This window comes from Pecten maximus, chromosome 6 (genome assembly GCF_902652985.1).
Source record: "Pecten maximus chromosome 6, xPecMax1.1, whole genome shotgun sequence".
Classification (NCBI taxonomy): domain Eukaryota; kingdom Metazoa; phylum Mollusca; class Bivalvia; order Pectinida; family Pectinidae; genus Pecten; species Pecten maximus.
Window position 1 is genome coordinate 38,288,854 of NC_047020.1, and position 19,205 is coordinate 38,308,058.

The following is a 19,205-nucleotide window of genomic DNA, read 5'->3' on the forward strand; positions in this document are numbered from 1 at the left end:
TCCGGTGAAGGACGGACACAAATAACGTAATACAATACACTAACATATAAAATTGACAGATTCTGGATACTCCCTTGATGGTAAAAAATATACATATATGTGATATACATATAACACATTTAAAATAAAGACATTGTACATGTCTCAGAAATGGATATATTTGGATAAATACAATTTGTTGTTGAGCTCAGATTTTTAGTTAGTGTAAATTATCAATTACGAACGAACTCTAGCTAAACAGTATTTCTTTTCTGAGGCATTTCTTGATTAGAGACAGTGAATCTGATTTAAGGTGATTGACAAACGGATACATAAATGGCTATGATAAACTTCGTTTTTATCAAAGAATATTTGGTCGAGTAGAATTATATCTCAGGTGACGCCATAGATGTTACATTTCCTGCGAATTATCAGTTTTTAGGAAATCACATTGACAACGTATTAATTTCACGCGACGAAAATAATAACATAAAATGTTGACACAATATAGTGCTTATGCTATAATGCAAGATCTATCCTCCTTAAACAATTGTCTTAAACAATATTTGTTTTAAATATATACATATACATATACATGTTTAATGGCAATGGGTAAAATTCGTGTTCAAACATTCAAATACCGAAGATAAATTGAACAAAGCAGTACCACCATTTGAACATATCAGATGTAAGGTGATAAACATGCCAAGACTTATCTGGAATTTGAAGTTCATTGGAAGTCAACTTATTTATTGTCGGGTACGGAGGAACCACATGAGTTAGCACTAGCTTTTGTTTTTAACATACAATGGTCGAACATTAACTACATGTATGTGAGGGGAAATCTCAATACATCCGTTGAACAATAAGACTCCATATAATAAGGTAACCCAATAACGTGGCACTGAAAAATGTGTGATGATATAGGGTGGGATGCAATTCCTCCGATGAAGTATAATTCCAATCTAACTAGTGGAAACTAGTCCTTTTGAATATCATATCAGCATGGCTATGTCAACGCCGCAGATAAGGGAAGCAGGGATGTTACTATCTAGAAATGGAAAATAATTAATTCGAAAATTTGTATCATCACATTTATCATACAACTGACCTGTAAGCTGTTTAGATTGGTTACGTTTTATGTATTTATCGAGGCAGAGCAGTATGTAGTTCTACAGGGTATAACTAAACAACATGGTCAAAATCATTTTGTTTATCTAAATATAACAATATATCTAAAGGTGATATTAGAGGACTTTGCAAGGTCTCTGATACCTTTTTGTTAAGCTGTTCATGATAGTAATACTTGATTGGTCAGTATTTCGTTTTCAGAAATAATATAACTGAGATGTTGCTTGGAGGAGTCTGTAATTTCATCTCTGACAAATATGTGTATAAATTTCCATCATTTATCTGTCGTACAAACTACTATAGCAACAAACTGCCACTATTCTTTGCCGACTTGGAGTTTCCTTTTCATTCGAGGCTGATTATATCGAAGAGGTTATCAGAGCATGTAATAGAGACCTTTATTTTCTGATATAGCTCAGCGTCATTTTGAGAGGATGACAAACTTGTTGTTATCTCACTGAACAACGTACACGAGGTCTGTTGCTTTTCATCCAGAGAATGTGTAAGGATACGACTACGGTAGATAGGTCCGCTTTCTGAGAAACAAACCGTCCCGAGTGCGGATCGAACCACACGCCTCTTGGATTCATCTGAGTTTGAACTAGTCAAATGCTCCTCAATTACTGTCAAATGTTGATTTATATGTCGTCACCAATTCGAATATGGAAAACATTCTTCCTTGATAAAAATGATGCTTTAATCATAATCAAAACAATATAGTTTCAAGAAATATGTTTTATTCAAAGAATACAACTTTATGAAAAAATACATTTAATAAATACATAAGAAATAGCACTTTTAAAAAAGAAAATCCATTTATAAATAGCAGTACATCATTATAGAAGCAAGAGATATTTTGATAGTAGATGAAAAAAATCGTAATGAACGCTCACATATCATCACCTATAATGAATGATAGGTATTACCATTATGATGACAATTAACTTCACAGGGCAGGAAATGTTAAATGTTTCATGTTCTTTGTTTAAAATTTAACACAAACTTCGCTCACCAATACCCCTTTACAAAAATAAATAAATGAATAAATAAATCTGTTCCGGAATTCGAAAAGTTTTAGTCTAGTAGACGACATTGTAGATACTTCCGATAAATATTGTGGTATTCTTCTTTTGGAACCGAATATTAAAGATTACAGCTCAGCTACGCGAATGTCTTAAGCTGAAATTAAAGTTTTCGTCACTGACAATGTATGGTTGGAAAAGAACAAAATTACACAGGTAAACGGTGCTAGCAAATTGTTTATGTAAGGAAAGGGTGAACTTTATATGTCATATTTTGGAAATTACGTATAAAGTAAGGAAGGATAGTTCTCGATATGTGTGATCATTATTCCAAGTACGTGATGAAATGTTTTGATTAAAACATATTCGAAATCTCTTAAAATTCGAAAGAAATTACTTTAATTTCTGGTTGGAATAAATGTGAAATGAAGTTTACGGTAAGTGGCGATGCAATATACCACTGATATAATTTTTCACGGGCAGATACACCAGTGTGATTTTCCAAAATCCTATCCCAATTTGCATACATATGAGACTTATCTGACCAATAAGCAACTCACAAGTATCTGCTATTTAGCTGCTTATCAATGAGGGCCATGTACATGAAGATGGGACAATTATGGGGAAAAGCTTTATATTAGGTAGGAATCGATGGCTTTAAAATGAAAACTAAATATGTATATCATATCTTAATCGTGAACAACTTTTTCTACTTAATTCGTTGCTACTTGACAAATTGTGTTTGCTTTTGTTATCGAACATCAATATCGAAGTCTTTTTCTGTCTTTTTTGCAAACAATTCAACAGACTTGTGGTACTGCAGAAGCACTTTCCCTCGGGTTTGAGGCATCCGGTCAGTTATAGAAAACGGCCATTTGAATCATGTCCATAGCAACATATTTAATTAACCATAATGAGTTTCGATTCTAAACTGATTTTCTCAAACTAAACATTTTGCGGTATTATACAACTGTGTCGATACTTCTTGCAGAACTATGAATCCCAACCATGGGTCCAGCTGTTGAACTTCTTATTGAAAGCTGTATCGAAAACCTATAAATAAATAAATGAATAAATAAACAAATCGACAAATAAACAAAATAAAACAATCGGGAATATTGATGAGCGCATATCATGAAAGAATTTACTTATTTATTCTATTATTTGGAATGAGGTATTGATTCGTGAAATATTGAAATATCAAATTGTTTCACAATACTTAGTTTATATATATAAATATATATTTACAAACCAGACATATACATGTGGTTTGTATGTACACATACGCAGTAAAATTGTAAAAATATACACTTTGAAACATATTCTATAATGATTAAAGGTATATCATTGATATATTTATGGGAACTATTTCCTACATCAATATGATGTGGTACTGATTTGAGCAGTAACTTACGTCTTGATTATAGGGCTTGCCACGTGTTGCTGGTACCCTCTCGAACTCGGAATAGGTACTGGAGTCAGTCACTGTCTTCCCCATTATTGTATTGACGGTCGTGATCTTATTGTCTTTCATCTCCCCGGCCATCACGTACCAACCTTTGACCTTCTTCAGTTTAGGCTTCTTTGGAGGCTGTGTTAGATAGTATCATGATAAATAAAGCATTTAAATTGTTAAAATAAACTCATTTCCAGTTAGGGATAAAATAAACTTTTAAGGCCACTTTTTTGGAATATTCAATGAAGAGCTGAATTGAGTAGGTTAATTCATAAAGGGACATGTTACAAGAATGACATAATTTGGTCACCAACCCATTTGATCTATCTGGATGCTATTTGTAGCTGCTTAAGGACTCAGCTTTAGCGTATGTTTAAATATGACACTTTGTATCCCCAAGCGGTGGTATAAGATAGGGTTTAGCATTTATCGAAATAACTGTCAAACTTCTTCTCATACCAACAGGAAAGAGATTGTTGTACTCAAATATTTTGCTTAAATTGCAGAGTAAAAAGTGACGAAACCTTCAACAGGAAAATATTCTAAAATAAGTTTTGCCACAAATATTCAATAATTTAAATGAAATGATACACCTATTTCCGGTTCCTATCCACCAACCATGTTCAGTTATCATGATAACATTATGGCATATCATGTTAGATGTTAATGGTGTAAAAAAGGGGGGAGGGGGAGGGGGGGACCGATGTATTCATCCGTTCCAGTGAACGATACTTTTTAGACCATAACGGTCTGAAATTTCAAATACAACAAGCTATGACGTTATGCTAAAATGTTTTGAAATTGAAATAATCCACATTCATGGACGAAAGTCTGATTTGAGTACCTGGTATTATGGCATAAATAATGCTTTTATAATAGATACGCATACTGATTTGGGGGCATGCCTTTTTAATGTTTCTCATGCAAACATTTATTTAGCCTATGCGAATCGATTCTTTTTTATACAAATATCATTTCGTGCTTTTTTGAGGTTTGAATTTTTAAATTAACACGAAAAGAGATACCTACCGGCTTTGGGCCTGGTTTGGATTGAAGCACTAGGTAGTTGGTTGCCTGGGCAAGCACCTTTACTCCAGGGCCCTTCTTCCGTTTCTTCTGAAAATCGTTATGTTATATAATGTTATATAATGTAATATAATGTAAAATGATGTAATAATGTAATATAATGTTATAATGTAATATAATGTAATAATGCAATATAATGTAATATAATGATACAACACTAGGCTGATATCGAGTAATGGAAATATATGTCAATTAGATATATATTGATATATATATCAATTTAATGATATTGTGTAAGGTTTCTTAGCGGTGGTTGTTTTTGCTGGTTTTGTTTTACGTGTTTTTACATTTGTTTTCCCCCCGTTTGTTGAAATGTCAGTCCACTCATCATTTAAGATGCTCCATGTAACCTATAATGACCCAAAGGTCGTGTTGAGACTATAGGGTTAAATATAGAGGCTTTTGATCATGAAAACATGACGATGAACTTTATAAATTGATAGATAGATCCTAAGCGATATTTCACCAGAATCACTTTAGGTTCCTGCACCAAGGGTCAAGATAGACGTAATTCACAGGATAATTCTTTTTACCAGAACTCTATCATTGCCGTCGACAGAGCAATAGGCTATCTGTGCGTAATTTGTAGCTAGTAAGCGATATGTTTTCTAAATTCTAAAACCAAAAAGTCATATAAATATGAACGGTATTTTTGTCCGACTCGGGAATTGATATCAGTATAGAAAACAGACGGATATCGATTTCTAGTAAAATTCCGTTGATCGTGATAAAGAACTACATTGTTAGTTAAGATCCTTTACGTAATAGCTTACCATTGGTTATACATTTAAAACAGGTTGTCGTGTACACACTATTATAAAAGGAGATTGATATTATAAGTTATAGCCCGACTAATCGCTTTAATGCAATAAATCCCCTAAAATGTTCACCTTCACAACTAGGCTTTAACAAATATAATAGCGTTAACTACATGCATATGGCTTTGACTTCAGTACACATCGATTTAGCAACTGGATTTGATTGTTTGTTTTAGAGTTCTTTCTTTTTCTTTCTTTCTTTCTTTCTTTCTTTCTTTCTTTCTTTCTTTCTTTCTTTTAACTTATGTTATATTTGTAAACAATTTATAATTCAATTAATACTACCAATTCATTAATTAATGCTTTTGAAATAAAATATATTTAAGGGTAAGGTGGGATTACCCCTTTATCTTATTAAAATCATTTATGATATATTAATATGTTTGAAACTTTTTTTAGCAGATTGTGGTGATGTGTTTATTAGTTTATCTTGGCCTGTCAGCCATCCTTTGTTAAATAGTGTTAGATAGTGTACCCTGTTCACATATATAGCTTACTTAATGATATACCAACTTTGATTCGTATATTAGTTATCTCCCATTATAAATCAAGTAGAAGTATGTTACATTACTTGGGATAGTGATGATGTCTGACACAAACTGACACGTCATACGTCATTTTTGTGTATTGCTTTGCAACCTTCGTTATATGTTGAACATTTTATTTTGACCAACGTACTTTTCGTCTAAATATTTTTGCATCTAGTGAATCTTATGTCACGTTCCTTGCAACTACGACGTTTCGCAATTTTCTTTTAAATGTAAATTAACATTAGATTAATATAAAATGAACTTGTGGATACATTTTGGATTTTTGATTTCAAATGTTTTCACGGCAGTTTAAGCTCAGTTATTTCATAATTATAACAATTCAAGCATAGACACATTCCCATACATATTTACATTTCTCCAACATCTTCTGAAAGGAGATATCGTGAGTAATAGGCATCCTGAAAATGTCGACTGCGGTTTTGTGGTATTGCTTATTAATTTATATAACATTAATATCGGTTGGCAATTCTATTCATCATCAAAACACCAAACCTAGATATAGAAACGAACATACAACAATTTGATTATAAAACATGTCATTATGTTTTCTGTTGATACTTGTTTTAATTATCGCTGTAAGTTTACCATAAAACAACCAGAATGTGAAAAAAACAATAAAAAGTGAATTATTATGACATAGAAGTGAATATGTGTATATCCAAAGTGAGAATGCGGAACCATTAGATTATTCGGAAACCTTCTTGTTTCAAGCATACCATTGAATAATAAATCTGACAAACCAACATGGAGATGCCGTTACTATGCGAAAACAAAACACATTGATGAAACATGTCTGGTAAAGACTAAAACATTGTTCGTAAGGTTCACCGAATTTGTAATTAAATACATAGATTGATTAAGTCAGGATGAATATTTGCTATATATTACTTATCAATAGATTTATCTTTTTTAACATCAGATGAAAAATTTCAATTTTCTTAATTATGATTCGTGAAAATGTCTTAACAAATTAGCATGTTTTTTTGTCTTTATTCATTTCAAAAATAAAAAAGAGACCATGAAAAATAAACAACAACAAATGTGCAATGAATGTGGATTTAATTGATTATCAACAACAATAAAGATAAACATGTAATAAACAGGACTGAAAGACAAATCCTCATTTTCTAAGAATAAATGAGTATGGGATGAAAAAGAGGTGTGTGATTCATGTGGAATCACCAATACACAGACACCATAATAAAAGGACAGCAGAACAATACTACAAAACGACAGTATGACAGTTTTAGTGACATCTTGATTACTTCATAACAAAATAAATTGTAAAAGTGTATAACACTCAAACACCAATTGTCATAAACAAAGACAGAATATAAATACATAAAATATTCATGATTTCGACATGGGCTGAGATTGTAGTGATGTAAATTAAAATGGAGTTTTCCTTATAAACAAACTTACCTACTGTATAGTTGTTAAAATTCACGGGTCTAATATTTGTCCCAGTTGAACCTACATATTTCGTGGGCATTATATTTTCGCGCAACCTCTGTATTAATAAATACGTCTATACTCTACAATATTCGCTGAGTATGTATTTTTGTGCTATTTTCAATCACAGCGACAATATTGCCAACTATACAATAGAAAGTTTAGCACTGTAAGACAACAATTAAACAACGTGCTAGTAAGAACTTTAAAAAGTCTTAATAATATCAATGATTATAAATCAAGGGCGAATCAATAAAACTTTCATTGGCTGATTCATTTGTGCATGACAAATATTGATAAATCAGCATTAAAATTCCTATTAATAATTTAGTATGACAACTTTCAAATAAAAATTACAAACATATGAATAAGAATATCAACCCTTTACCGTAACACCCGAAAGCACCCACATTGACCGTTCATGTATCACAGCTTAAAACGAAACAGTCATTTCTTCAAAACAGTCATATCAAAATGTCGTCTCTCGAGGAGGTTTTTGAAACTCGTCCATTGAATCTAGTCTAACTTGTGTCAAGGGGGTTTGAGGGGCGCGTCTTATTGTCTTTTTCTTCTTGCCCCTTGGGGTCTTCGAACTGTTCAATTTTAAAGGTGGAACAAACGACGATGGTCTTGCAGGAATCGGTCTCTGCTCTTCCCAAAATGTTGCACGATCATATAGGTATTCTAAACCATCCTTTGCTTGTGATTTCAGATCGTCCTCAACATCTTTCCCTCTAGAACTTTCTATAAAGTGAGAAGAATTTAAATGAAAGGAAAACGCTACTTAAAATTCTAAACTGAAATTATTCGATAAATAATTCAAATGAATGATAACATGCAAATCTGAGGCTTTATTTTGATATAAAAGATCAACAAAATTTTACCGTAATGTTTAGATTTGCATTTAAACATTCTAGACCCTACAATTTGAAGATTTGCAATGCTAAAATATTTCATATATCATTTGTTATACGTTGTAGTTAGACATTAATACATGTAAAATGAATACTAACAATAAAAATATTTTTGAAAATCCTAATAATATAACATAACTATTAACGTATATAGAAGCTGTCTACAGTACATACTGTTGACGTAGTCGAAGTATTTCTTGTCTGTATAAAGCTCCTCAAGAAGTTTCCTCCATCGGTTCTCAGACATATTGCGTCTACCCTGAAATTCCTTAAGGTCTTTGAAGTCTCCTCCGTATTTCTTGAGGATATCAGACCATAAGATAGGTTCTTTTTTCCTGTTAACTCGCTGTAGGGGAGGTAATGTCTTTAATTTGGGGTCCTCATAGAACATTGGAATAGGATCACCGTCAAAAGCAGGGACTGTTTTATCGAGCCATGCATCCACTTTCCTTTTGCGGAATGACTTGAAGGACATAGGCTGTTCGCTTCTTTTGGCTTTCGTCCTCTTCCGTTTTTTCTGTAACAAAACCCTCTTTTCAAACCTAACTGTTATTGAACAACTTGATCCCAAATTGGTATTAAATCGGTTTAAATGTAATTATATAATGTCAACTTTAAATGATTTTGTTCACTTTGACAGTCTTACGATGTTTGAAATAAAAGAATAAATACGTTATATTATTCTTTACTCAACAGAATATTAAAAACATATTCATATCAGCCCATTGTTTATTTTACATGCTGTTAATTATCTTACTGTGAAGTAAAAAATCTTTAAATCACTAAACATTGTTAGTGAAATAAGTATGTTGCGCAATATACTGGTGAAAATGAATATTAGTGAGATTTGTGAAAGACACCATTACGTGCAAATTTTATATATAATGGTATATGCTGCACGGCTTTCGGGGTAGTATGGTAGTAACTTTTTCATATCTAATGGATGTATATATGCCAAATACAGCCCTACGTACCAATTCTGAATCACGATGAAAAATTATAAAATTGATCATTATTAATGTTAAACATATGTTGTTTTTTTTGTTTTTTTTTTAATTTTTTTTAAAAACATTTCCTATTTCTGTTTGAAATTATAATATATAAATAAGAACATAAGAAGTGATATATAGGGTCCGTATCTCTATCTGTCCTGTCCTTATTCGGCATCATCACCAGTATATTGTGCAATGTTTTTGGTAGTATTGGTTTCATTCATTTAAACAGGAAGGGCTTCATAAACTAACCTTTTCAGTTTCTTCTTCAACACCAGAATCTCTTAAATTTGGCAGAATCAGCCGAGGTACTTCAAGGCTCTTTTCCGTATCCAAATCCCCTATCATCATATCACAAGATATGATACCACTAACCGTCTCTACGTCATCGATGTCCTGGAGACAACAAATGTCACGGGGTTACCGGGTTTCGCGAAGGGAAGGGATTCAGTGGGTTTTACTGTGTATTTACCTAATAAAATTCTCAAATACACAGGGTATAGGTATTTCATCTTTGATCCATAGTGACAGTTAATTTTGTGTGATGAATATAAAAAGCGTTAAGTATGGATTGAACTTAAGCATTAAATGTGTTGATTATATATGCATCAAGCTGTGTGATTTATGTGTAATTAAAGAAAGATGAATTAGTTTTTAATGTGCATATTGCAGTAAATTTGTGAAGTTCATAAGTGTATTGAGATGTGAACCTCCGAGAAAAATGACTTTGATATTAATATTGAAATAAAACATAGTGGAACATCAGTATTCCGGATTCAAGTCTCCTGGACACATTATAATTGGGACGATGCGAAGACGTGAGGCATGCCATTTATTTTTATCAAAGCTTTGTTTTTTCCCTTTCAAAATGATTACTATGTAAGGATATGAGTCATGCGTGATTTCAAAATCACCAATAAATGGAATTTAAATTATATTTTTGAATATTCTACACGGAGACAACATCCGGATTTACTTGTTCCACTGTTACAATGTAAGTACTTACTTTTTTCTTCCTCCTTTTTCGTTTCATCTTATCGTCATCCGTCTCCTCGAATCTTGCTTTTCGTCTACTGTCATTAGGAGAATCATCGCCACTTTCTTCCTCCTGTGCTCCGTCGAGGTAGATGGTCAACTCTCGTTTATTTCCAACTTGCCCCTCTACTTCATCATCATCTTCGATATCCTCGTACTCGTCATCAGTTTCATATTGTTTGTTTTTTCCTTTCTTTTTCTTCTTCTTTCCCTTCTTTTTCTTCTTCTTTTTCTTCGACTTCATAAGGTCTTTCAGTTTCTTCTTACTGTTTTTGTCTTTAGGGTCTCCTACTTCGAACTCATCCTTCCCGTCCTTTCTTTTACGCATGTTCATGAAGTCTTGCGCGTCGATCTATACCGTTTGGACAATAGATATCATCTCATCAGTATGTTAATTCAAATATCAGACAGTTACAGTAAAAATAAATAAATGTAAAAAAATGTTACATGTATAAATAAGATAAAAGAATTATAATGAGACGATGGGTATTATATCAAATAGAACTTACAATTGGTATTCTTTATTTATTAAGCTTTCAGGTATTTCAACGACAGTTTTAATGAAAAATAAGAAATCATCTTTTTGAAATATCTGTAATATTTAACATTAATACTTACAATTTAATAAAACTACATATCATATCAATGCAATAGAAACAAAAAAGAAAGCTTTGTTTAATGTTGAACAGGCGAAGTTACGAAATCTTACCATATCTTGCCATCCAAATTCGTCAATATATTCATCATCACCAAATCCCTGAAAAAGGTACACATTTCAAATTAACGATACTATTTCTTATGCCTCTGATTTATGAGTGAAACAAATTCACGTCTAAACCTCCAAAGTATAAATACAATTAGGTTTTAGCAATAATACACTCTTATTTTCTTATTTTCGGTAAAAGCTCTTTTTCTATGAGTATGTTTTTGTTTGTTATTGCTTGCAATTTCTTTGTAATTGTTTTTTTATTCCGGGATTTGATTCGTTATCGCCTTCTTTTCTTTTCGAAATAATGGTTTGCAATCTTACCTCGAAGTTATCCCTGTCGAGTATTTTGCCTGTCATCTTAGGATGGACGTTTGAAGGCGTAAGGAGCTGATCCGGCGTATACATCAGTCGATCAATGTCGTACTTCGATTCATCAGGCAGACCATCTGATAAACCCTCTTCCAGGGCTGCAAGCTCTCTCCTCTTCCTCTCCTCTTCATCTTTCTTCTTCTTCCACCAGAACCAGATGGCAAAGAGGATGATGAGGATGAGGGCTAGGATAAGAATGACGACTCCAATGATGAGTCCGGTAGATGCTGTACTCGTAGTATCTGGAGCTTCGGTCGTAGTGACAACAGCTGAAATAAAGTGCAAATAGCAATATTCATTTCTTAAAACATTAACAATGCAAAGGAAATAATAAGTTTTTTTAACCATACTTTTGTTATAATTTTTTAGAATTATATTGCAATAAATAATATCATATTAATCACGTAAGATATCATCGTAATATATTTTGCAATGATAAAATATCAAAATTAAATAAAATACAAATAAAAGATCAATCACCCTTGTCGCACTCTCTTACTACAAGGAATCTTGATTAGAAGGGAAAAAATAGTTTGTATGATATAATTTATAGATATAATTCAAAACTTCTTACGACAAGTGTCCGTCTGTGTGAAGACTACGGTGGCACCTGGAGAATTTACTGAGGTGGACGTTTGGCCAAAGTAACAACCGTTAGGGTACTGGGTAGCGTAAACGGTCGTCGAGTTTGAAGATAATACCTGGAAAGACATATTTTAAAATTATTACAATAAAAGCGTATTCCAACAAATATCTAGAAAGCGCGAATAAAAAAGCAAATGTGCCATTTTAATAGAAACGCATCATTTGGAAATTTATGTACATGTATATGTAGTAATTAATGATTTTATATCATAAAAAACCCGAATTAAATAAATTAAAAAAAATAATAATAAAAACATGGAGATTAAGTTAGTGTGAGGAAACAATGATTGCAAGATATACTGTTCTAGGATTAATTATCTTTAGACCAGGAATTTGTCTTTCTATCTGAGAAATTATACAATATATCTTTTGTTTTAAATTGTTTGACGTTTCTAATTACAAAATGTCAACCTTCTTTAAGTATTCAATAAAATAAAAAAAAAACTCAATAGAGCAATGTTACAACAACAACAACAACAACAAACACACACACACAACAACAAATGAAAAAAATAGATAAATAAATGAAATGAAATAATACCATATATCGAAGAAAACTCTAGCGTTTTCTTGCAATATATTGCGAAAAAATCTACAATGTTCCTTTTTTCTTTATACGTACATAGCATGACATTCTGTAGGTGGTACTTTGGTCGACAGAGGTATCCCTGTTATAGACGACAAGGGAAGTGTAGTCTCCACTCGTACTGTAGCTTAAACAGTTCACCTGGCCACCAGCTGTTTTAGGCAATACACAGGTAAAGTGAAAGTGAAAATGTGAACATTGTTCCCCATAATATAACAAGAAAGATGTATTCATTTAAGTATACGGTTGGCAATTGTGGAGTAATTGTTTTCGTTCCATGCAATAGAATACAAATTTCTGGGCTATTAAAACATTAAAATTCGTGTTAGTTAGGATAACTTTGAATGTAAGGTGTTTTTTTTTTATAGAAACGCATATTGCACTAGTTTTTTCGTTTTTGTTGTTTGGTTTTTTTTTTACTTATTTTGGTTTGGTAACGTCATTCTACGTAAGTGTTGTTTTAGAACGTAAACTTAAGTGCTTGTTAGCTTGTCCAATCATTAACCGCAAAAATGGTCGGTTATAATATTTTAGCAAATTATTCAACAGTAAGCTTTCTATCATTTTGACCTTATAGATTTAACAAGAAAGTAAAATATTTCGATAAAGATTTAAAGCACAGCTATTGACAGTTAACTTGTGACATTTCGTTGAACATTTTAAGAACTTAAAATTTGCCTTTAAAAGTGAAGTGCATGTATCACAATAATTATTACTTAAGATAATTTCATTCAATATTCAGCATTAAATAAAGCTGTAAATATTCCGTTAAATGTTAAAGGATTAGGAACTTATTATCATGTCGGTAGCAGGATAAAATTGGTAAGCTTAAGATATTTTCCCTTCAGAACAATCTGTTTCTGAAGATACTGATATATTGGTATATTACTTTGCAATTTACCTGAGTACGCTTGAATCTGTGTACATTGTGTCAGGTTGAAGCTCATAAGGGTGGTGTCGGTACAGGTGTCTAGATAGGAACTTCCGGTACACAAATTTCCACTTCCGGCGTCATATGTGTACGAGGAGTAGCCTTGTAGGACTGTTGGACATTCAACCTTTTCAGAGTCGATGGTGCCTGACAAATAAGGATATTATATGAAATTTGGGAACATTTGTAACCCCATGATGACTTGATAGAGTAAATGAAAGCAGATAAGAATGACAGCAGGAGAAACATTCATTTAAAATTTAGAGCGTCGAGGTCACTGATGGACGATGAAATTATAATAATCTGTGATTTTGTTTAAAGTATACGTAATATAAATCAAACAGAGTTATCTGCATCAATCAGGCGTATGTAATCTCGTCTACAGCTTGGTAGCTGCTTTACATTATACTGGTCTATATATAGCATACAACGGTTTAAATATCTTAAAATTCAATTGATACTATCCTAGACTGATTGTGTAACGACAAGATGAAATATATATCGACATGCTGAAGTACCACATCTACTTAACACCTCGTAACAATAAACTATTTCATAGGAACTATATCCTATGATAAACGCGGTGATGTATTCATACGCAAGAATACAAACAAAAAAGAGGAAACAAAACAAATTGGGATACGGCAGAAACAATTGCGCACACCCTTGCCATGTTTATATGGATTTTTGCCAATCTCAAAGGAAAATTGTGGAAGACAACCCCTTGTCATTTCACCATCCAAAAGCGTAAATTCGTATACAAAACTATAATAAGGCAATTTAATTGGTTATGTACTTACCATCTTTAATCATGAAAACACTCGTCAAATTAGTATAATCAGTGACGTCACACACTTCCGACACTGATGTTATAGTTTTGCCCTGCAGAAAAATCTTAATCCTCATATCCCCTGCATCGGAGAGTTCGTCTAGAAAGAAGGAAAGAACCAACATTTTATTGATATAATACACTTTTCACCATTTTGACGTTGGGAGTTTCATTGTGGGAATTCGTTCATTATCAAAAGCATTATAGAGGGTTTCTCGTAATCAATGTATTTTCCTCACAATTACATCAATACTTGATTGCAAAACATCTCAAAGTATATCAGTAAGTAGCAAGATAAAGCTGTCGTAAAGGTCACAACACAATTGTTTGTAAAGTGCATATGAGCTTCTATATAAAGGTCACCTACCTTTTTTTTTATCTAAATTGAGTTTCTTTTATAAACAGGTATTATTATAAACATTTCAAAAAGTAGGCAACGCATATATTTCAAATTTCACAATTAAACGTATTTTTCATTCATGTATATTCTATACCGTCAAACATCAGCATTATGAAATATTTTTATTCAAAGAAAATGGTAGGCAACAAAGCAACGAAGCAAAAGGGAAGACAACTTACTTGTCGGTTGGTGAAATGTGTATTTGTTTGACGACACTTCTGTGATTTCCATACAAATAAAGGCTTCGAAAGGCAGACGGAACCTATAAAACACCTCGGACCTGAAACAAAACAGCAATGGCACATTAAAAGGACGAAATGGTTGACGAATTATATGAGTTTAACATGCTGTTTATTGATATTTTGAGGATATAAATGGCAAAATGTTTTCAGTGTTTCTTTAAACAAAAACCAAGAAACAAATTCAAATAAGTGTTAAGCATATCTAAAGACTAATTTGCCTTAAGTAATTTCAACTTACTTGCTGACATATTGCGTTCCACTGTTTAGGTCACAGCTGAATGTAAACGTGCCGAATGTATGAATGGCCAGCTTTGCCATAGTTGTGCTAGTGAAGTTGAGAGTGTCCCCACTTGTAGTGAAGAAAGAACCATCGTGGAGGTTTGAAGGATATGTACAAGCGCCATCTGCAAACAAATAGATTTACACAATGAATCAACCAGTACGTTTTTACAACTTATACGTTTATTAACTAAAAACTGGATATTTTTGTCATTAGGTAAGCAAACAAACATCATCTGGTCTTATTTACCATTGTACTTTTCAGAGCTCTCTTGAATTAAGATTGGAGCTCTCCTAGAATTTAGATTGGTTTGGTAATAGTTTTGTCTAGTTTTATGTACTGTGAGTTAAATTTATGGGTTCGTTCTAATGTCGGCATTCTCTTTTGATTCATCACTTAATTAAAATTTATCCTAAAACCGCTGGACTTATGACATGGGGTCACCTGTCTGACCACGTGGGTTTTTCCTGGATTTTCCGGTTTCCTCCACAGTAATTAAGACCCCATCCGGGCCAACAAGAGGGATTTATATAAGTTGATATAACTTGTTTCGCAATTATTGTAAAATGAATAAAGTTTACATTTCCATTATGACCGTAGAAATAAAATGGTTATCGAAGTGACTAATGATATGTTTGTCTCGATATAATACATAGACTGGTTGTCTCTATTTGGTTCCCAGAACGTGACCTTACATGGATTTGACCTAGATTCGCAGGTGGGTGTTGTTAAAAAGACGCTTTCTTTTCTGAAACACCTGATCTGATTATCTCCATCAAAAGTATCAAACTATTTGATTTTGTGTTCTCCTTGTATTTTTTCAAGACATTATTAATCCTTTTTTGAATTTGTGCCCTTTATCGATTGTAATCTTGAATGACGGAAACTTGTGCTGGTCGATATTATTTTTTGTCTAGGTCATCTGCCGGATCCCCCTTACAGAGAACGATATTAATGTATAATGTACAGTAAGCTATTTATAAAGTAAGTATACTAAGTTTGTCATGACTTCTTATGATTTTTATTCTTTACCATCCGTAAGTATTATCAGATAGTATGTTTCATTGTGTTAAACTTCATAAGGGTACAAGAACTTTGGTTTTTTAAAATGAAACAGGGATTAGATAAAATAAGGACATGTAAATAAAAATAAAAAACAATTTGATTGATTAAGGCAAGGCATACATAACAACTGATAGTAGATCGAGGAAAATGTCCGCAAATGGAAATAAAAGAAAAAAGTTCAACATATGTGATTTGATTTTGACGCTCAATTGTAATGTGAAGCTGATATAAAAGCCATCTGAATAAAAATAATTGGCCTACATATATCTTGTATGTATCATTACAAAAAAAAAACCTTCATCAGAGTGAAGATAAGTCTATTTGTAGACACCATATAGTAACATGACATGTTATGATGCGGCTTTGTACAACATTGTCGCAAATCAAACAAATGAAAATGAAACGAACTAGTATCACAATAGTTGCTGAAGCTTAGATTTAACATACATCATTGAACATTGAACCAGTTCCTATTCTTACTGCTAGTATTGATTCTAACAGAATCTCTTTGGAAATATAAATAAAAATGTTAAAAGACCATTTATACTGTAGGTACTCTAAAGCAAGCTGTACAGCTTATAACGTGAGACTAAAGTAACAAAATAACAAGCGCATGATTAATGACTAAACCGTTATAAAGTACAGTCGTACACTATAATGTATTAAACCCATAGAAATCTAGGTATTAAAAGTAGGCCATGTCTATTTCAGTTCACCATGTGTCTCTTTAATCTTTTAATCTGAAGTTTTAAATGCAAACTGCGTGTTAAATGTTTTCAGTAGTATGTATTAATAGTTAGGCGGATTACGATTTCGGTCTCTATACAACATTACTTGTTGCTTGAAGAACAAATGTAAAATGAATCGCCGTTATACATATACTTAAGATATGAGTATATATTTAGTTTAAAAAATATATCTAAGCAATGAATATTGATTTTATAATTTTCGCTATATTTGGTAGAGATGAAGTGAAATATTTCAAAAAACAATCTAGTCACTACGATAATAAAAAAAACATCAACAATGTATTAAAATATTCGTGAAAAATATACAAATATCCGCTTTCAATTTTTTTTTTTACGATTTTTTATTATTATTATTTAAAAGTCACAAATTATTCGCGACCTAATGCTTTATCACGGAATCATAACTGCTACTATTTTTGTTATTGTAGAGGCTATCTATTTTCGTTAGAAGTAAATGTTAGTCCAATACACGAACGTTATGTAAGTTATTTTAAGTTACTCACCGATGCCAGAAAAGATGCTTAGAAGAACGCAGAAAATAGCAAGGCCCATCGATGTATCCATATTATTTTTCATTGATTTGCGTCCTAAACACTGGGGTAAAAGGACGCCATATTTCTATAACGGCGCCATCTTTCCATCCATCGGGGCAGACGACACTCCCGAAGATATGACAGGTTTCCTATATAAGTTAGAAAACGTCCATCTGACACACCTAAAGATGACGATGCTGGTTTACCCCATCGTGGTTGGCTTAGAATCCGGACATTTCAACAGATACTGGATACCATACCCCCATTCCCAGTGTATTGCTGGTGTGTGTGTCGAGCAATGGCGGATTAGGGGTCCCATAGTAATACGGGATTACACGGGCACTAAGTCCCAACGTGGTGGTAATCATAAGAGGTCAACATTTGCAATGATAATCTACAGAAAGGTCAATCGCTAACAATATCGAATCAGTATATCTACGCAGGGAACTTTTAACTCATTAACTCAATTACAGTATGAGGGTTTTGTGCTTTTTTTTTACTTTGTTTGGTTTGGTTTGGCCCCTTTCTCATTATCTGCTATATTGTGCAACACAATAATATGCAAACATTAAAAATGCCGAAACGAATTATATTGGCCCAATGCTTCGTTTTTCTTTGGTGCAAAATATCTCATTTTTATTAATGCGTTTTGTTTAATGAAAACGAATTATCAGTATTACAATGCAATTTAGAATCCATAAGACAAAATATATTATCCCTTTTAGTGAAAAAAAGGAAACTATGCTGAAACGTTTTTTGAAATGAATTTTGAAAAGCCCGTGTTTATTTTTATCAATATTGAAAGCTTTAGCATATGCATGATACATTATACATGTGTGTAATATTAATTTATTGAAAATAAAATTAAAAATTAAAAAAAACTTATTATCTACTATCAAATGTTGCTAGACTTCAAGCATCTTCGATGAAAATAATGAAGAAAATAAATGGCACACAGTTTATATTTTGTTTGTTGAATTGTGAACTTCCCTTTCCATTGGCGAATGATGTGTGATTTAGTTAGTATTAGTCTAATGTAAATGGCCAGACTACGTTTACTTGTCATATATATATATATATGTATGACTTAGTAATTTGGGTGCGTTACCTTACCTTTAAGCCCAGTCATTATAATCTATAAGAAACATTTATTAGACGATTAACATAAACGGATCAGAACCGTAGTTGATTAATCTTGTAACGCTATGTAGCGAAACATATTTTTTTTTATTTCAAAATGGTTGAAGAAGAACTGTTTATTAATCATATTTTTATATATAACATATTTCAAATGTATGTCATACATCAAATTTCTGTGAATAGTATGCTAATTGAAATATATAATATCAATAAAGACTTATTATAATTTATATGTTCAGTAAACCCCTTGGGAGGCCCCTGTCTAGGACGTGTTAGTAAAAAAAGTTAATC

At 32.3% G+C, this 19,205-nt stretch overlaps 1 protein-coding gene across 3 annotated transcripts; it reads right to left on the minus strand.

Moving 5' to 3' along the window:
* Positions 1-1,836: 1,836 nt before the first annotated feature.
* On the minus strand, positions 1,837-18,074 carry LOC117329714. Of its 3 annotated transcripts, none has more exons than XM_033887802.1 (13): positions 17,745-18,074; positions 15,386-15,551; positions 15,085-15,185; positions 14,477-14,605; positions 13,647-13,823; positions 12,782-12,897; positions 12,089-12,215; positions 11,467-11,783; positions 11,146-11,193; positions 10,408-10,788; positions 4,618-4,704; positions 3,547-3,723; positions 1,837-3,185 (listed from the first exon to the last, which is right to left on the minus strand). In XM_033887802.1, the coding sequence occupies exons 1-13, from the start codon at positions 17,815-17,817 to the stop codon at positions 3,126-3,128; spliced, it is 1,959 nt and encodes a 652-aa protein (XP_033743693.1). In that variant the 5' UTR covers positions 17,818-18,074; the 3' UTR covers positions 1,837-3,125. The 3 variants fall into 3 exon arrangements, with proteins under 3 accessions (XP_033743693.1, XP_033743691.1, XP_033743692.1); XM_033887800.1 differs by lacking the exons at positions 1,837-3,185; positions 3,547-3,723; positions 4,618-4,704 and adding exons at positions 7,086-8,239; positions 8,584-8,926; positions 9,654-9,797 and having other exon boundaries at positions 17,745-18,068; XM_033887801.1 differs by lacking the exons at positions 1,837-3,185; positions 3,547-3,723; positions 4,618-4,704 and adding exons at positions 7,086-8,239; positions 8,584-8,926 and having other exon boundaries at positions 17,745-18,070.
* Positions 18,075-19,205: the final 1,131 nt, after the last annotated feature.